Source organism: Coffea eugenioides, chromosome 5, assembly GCF_003713205.1.
Source record: "Coffea eugenioides isolate CCC68of chromosome 5, Ceug_1.0, whole genome shotgun sequence".
In the NCBI taxonomy this organism is placed as follows: Eukaryota; Viridiplantae; Streptophyta; class Magnoliopsida; order Gentianales; family Rubiaceae; genus Coffea; species Coffea eugenioides.
Window position 1 is genome coordinate 32,937,284 of NC_040039.1, and position 2,830 is coordinate 32,940,113.

Sequence of the window (2,830 nt, forward strand, 5' to 3'; positions counted from 1 at the left end):
GTAATTCATAGTTCCAAACATAATTGTATTTTTTTTCGAAGTACCAGATATTTGATTTGTCAGATTTGTTAGAAATTTGAGGACTAAATTGATCCGGCATTCATAAATTAAAGTAAAATGTTGAGTGTCTAATAATTGAGAAAATTTAAGGACTTTTAAAAGCAATTAAACCAAATATTAGGTCAATCAACCATATAGCTTTGCAACAGTAGCCACAAATGATTTTGGAGAAATGTAAAGCTTATTTTATTTCTTTGTCATAGAATTCCTAATACATAATAAATTTTGGTCCCCCAGATGTAGAAAGGACGCTCCTGTCTGGAGCAACAAATGACTAGGAATAACCAACAACCCCCACAATAAAAAATAATAATAATAATAAGTAGAAAACATAAGAGGGAGAAGAAAACATCCTAGCACTGTTTTATTCCTATGAGTCTAGGCAGTTGCAATTGGACCCATGGTAACATTGGCTTCCACGTTCTTCATGAGTTCAAATCTTGGCTCTTTGGCCTGGAATTTAAGTCCAGCATACAGTTTCATGTAGTCATCAAAAACAAATTTTGGGTAGACTTCTTTTCTTTCTTCTGCTTCTTTTTCCAGTAGTGCTGGTGCTGGATAAATAACTGCATCATTGCCTGGATTGTAGAATGAAGCAAGTGACATCCTATTTCCATCTGTTTGAGCTATGACTCGGTGGAGCACACTTTTGTATTTTCCATTGGTAATCACCTGTGATTAATTTGTAACATAATTAGAACCCTAAATAAAAAGGCATAAATGAATAAACAGTCAATTCGATTTGTTAATTTTTGCATAAATTAATATTGATGTTTAGTGTTGCTTACAAATTACAATCACCCCTCTAAATCTAGTATGATATTCCGTAATTATAAGTAATTTTTATGAGAAATAATCTATTCATAAGTAATATTGATTTATGAGGCACAAGTGTAACTATACGTAATATGTTGGTATGAAAGTAAGAAATCTATTGTTTCTTTATCATATTACTTATAAAAGTATAAATTTTTAATCCCAAGAAATTAAAGTGTACCTCGAGTTGGTCACCAAGGTTGACCACAATAGAGTGCTTCATTGGAGGGACATCAACCCATTGATCACCCTTGAGGAGTTGTAGACCACTTACTTTGTCGTCTTGGAAAAGCAAGATAACCCCACCAGCATCAGTGTGTGGTCGAAGTCCCTTAATCAATTCTGGCTTGGGACATGGAGGGTAGTTGCTAACCTTGGTGCCAAAATTGGGACCTTTTGAACCATAAAAGGCTTTCTTCAAATAGCCCTTCTCGAGACCAAGATTTTCACATAGTAAATCAAGAAGTTCTTCAGCCAATTTTTCTAATCTTACCGCAAACTCCTTCATGAGGGTCCTGCATCATAAGAAAAAAATAATGAGGAAAATTTGATTGGATAGATGGAATTAATAAAAAAGAGAAAAATAGCCTATGACAGAGCTATGGATATATCTTGCTTTTTAGGCGTTGACAAGGGAATATTTTAACATATTTTAAGCCAAGTTGTCAATCATTGTGTCTGATGAATGGAAATCCAAATCTATCTGTTTCTTGAGAAGGGTCGCAGAAGTATGGCTGCATGTGTAGCATGTTCAATCAGCTCAAAACTTCCTGTTGTTATAGCGCAACAGTATTTATGGTTTTCATGCTCCTGTTAAGATCTTGTCTTGAATAACTTTCCACATCTGTAAACAACGCTCTAATAGTACAAGGACGAGAAGAAAATCCGTGCTTAGAACACAAATAAAATGTTAACAAAGACTCAAATTTACAACCTTTAACAACCAAGGTATGAATTATTACAAGTAACATAAAGACAAATTCATACTGATGATTTCTTCAAATTTTTTTTAGTTTTCTTTCTGTCAGCAAAATGATTACTTATCCACATAAGACTTGCTTCAAAATATTTCTTGAAATGGGAAATGTGCTATAATTATTACCTGTATTCATCATCTAGATCAGGGACTTGTGAAATGTTTGAGACAGGAAGGTGGCGCAAGAAAAATGTGCTCTCCCAATCCATATCCGTAATCTCAGCTTGTACACCCTCTAAAGCCTTGCTTGCCACCAACTCCTTGAACCTTTGCTCCATGCATTTCTTGTAATGACCTTTTGTCAATCTTTCAACTGTGTCCATCATCTCGTGTGGGATTCCATGGTTCACCAACTACATCAAAGTTTCAAAAGAAAAGAAACAAAAGTTAATAATGTAAACTTCTTAGAACCATTAAAATTAAAACAAACTCATTAAAATGTAAACCTCTACAGCAGTTTGTTACATCAAAAAAAACAAAATGAGGTACACTAGTTTGCCTTATATCAGAAAGAAAATTAAAAAAAAAAGGAATGTGTAGTACCTCAAAGAAACCCCAGTTTTCACAAGCATCCTTTATATGCTCCATGGTGGAAGCTCTCTTGTTACCATTGAGGTTTTTCATGTTGATTACTGGGAAGTTCTCCATCTTACTAGCCTTTGTGGTGGCTATTTTTCTTTCCTAAATGTGTGTTTTGTGCGTGGGAGTTGGATTTTGTTGTGTATTTTGTGTGTTTGTGTGTTGTGTGTGGGATTTGGATTTTGGGGTGGCAATTTATAGGAGAAAGCTGGCAGGAGTGGAGACTCAGAGAACACTTGAAAATCATGTAGTGGTGGAAAGGTTGTAAATGGATGGAAATTTCCATTTGGCCCACCAACAACACATGACTTAAATTCCAGTTGTTCTAGGTCGTTTTGCCTGGGGTCTTTATTCTTAGCAGCGGCGCACCCCTGTGGGGTTTTCTATCCCACATCGTAA

The 2,830-nt window shown here is 35.2% G+C and overlaps 1 protein-coding gene across 1 annotated transcript; it reads right to left on the reverse strand.

Annotated features, from left to right (window-relative positions):
- Window positions 1-300: 300 nt before the first annotated feature.
- Window positions 301-2,611, reverse strand: LOC113770616 (1-aminocyclopropane-1-carboxylate oxidase 1-like). The gene is made up of 4 exons (XM_027315132.1): window positions 2,396-2,611; window positions 1,979-2,205; window positions 1,058-1,391; window positions 301-732 (listed from the first exon to the last, which is right to left on the reverse strand). Exons 1-4 carry the CDS (start codon window positions 2,498-2,500, stop codon window positions 439-441), a joined length of 960 nt encoding a protein of 319 aa, XP_027170933.1. The 5' UTR covers window positions 2,501-2,611; the 3' UTR covers window positions 301-438.
- Window positions 2,612-2,830: the final 219 nt, after the last annotated feature.

Excerpts from the sequence above, each read along its gene's own strand:
- LOC113770616 (XM_027315132.1), bottom strand. The coding sequence starts at position 2,500 with ATGGAGAACTTCCCAGTAATCAACATGAAAAACCTCAATGGTAACAAG. Across the intron at positions 2,206-2,395 it reads AAAACTGGGGTTTCTTTGAG|TTGGTGAACCATGGAATCCC; the intron begins GTACTACACATT and ends ACTTTGATGTAG. Across the intron at positions 1,392-1,978 it reads GATCTAGATGATGAATACAG|GACCCTCATGAAGGAGTTTG; the intron begins GTAATAATTATA and ends CTTATGATGCAG.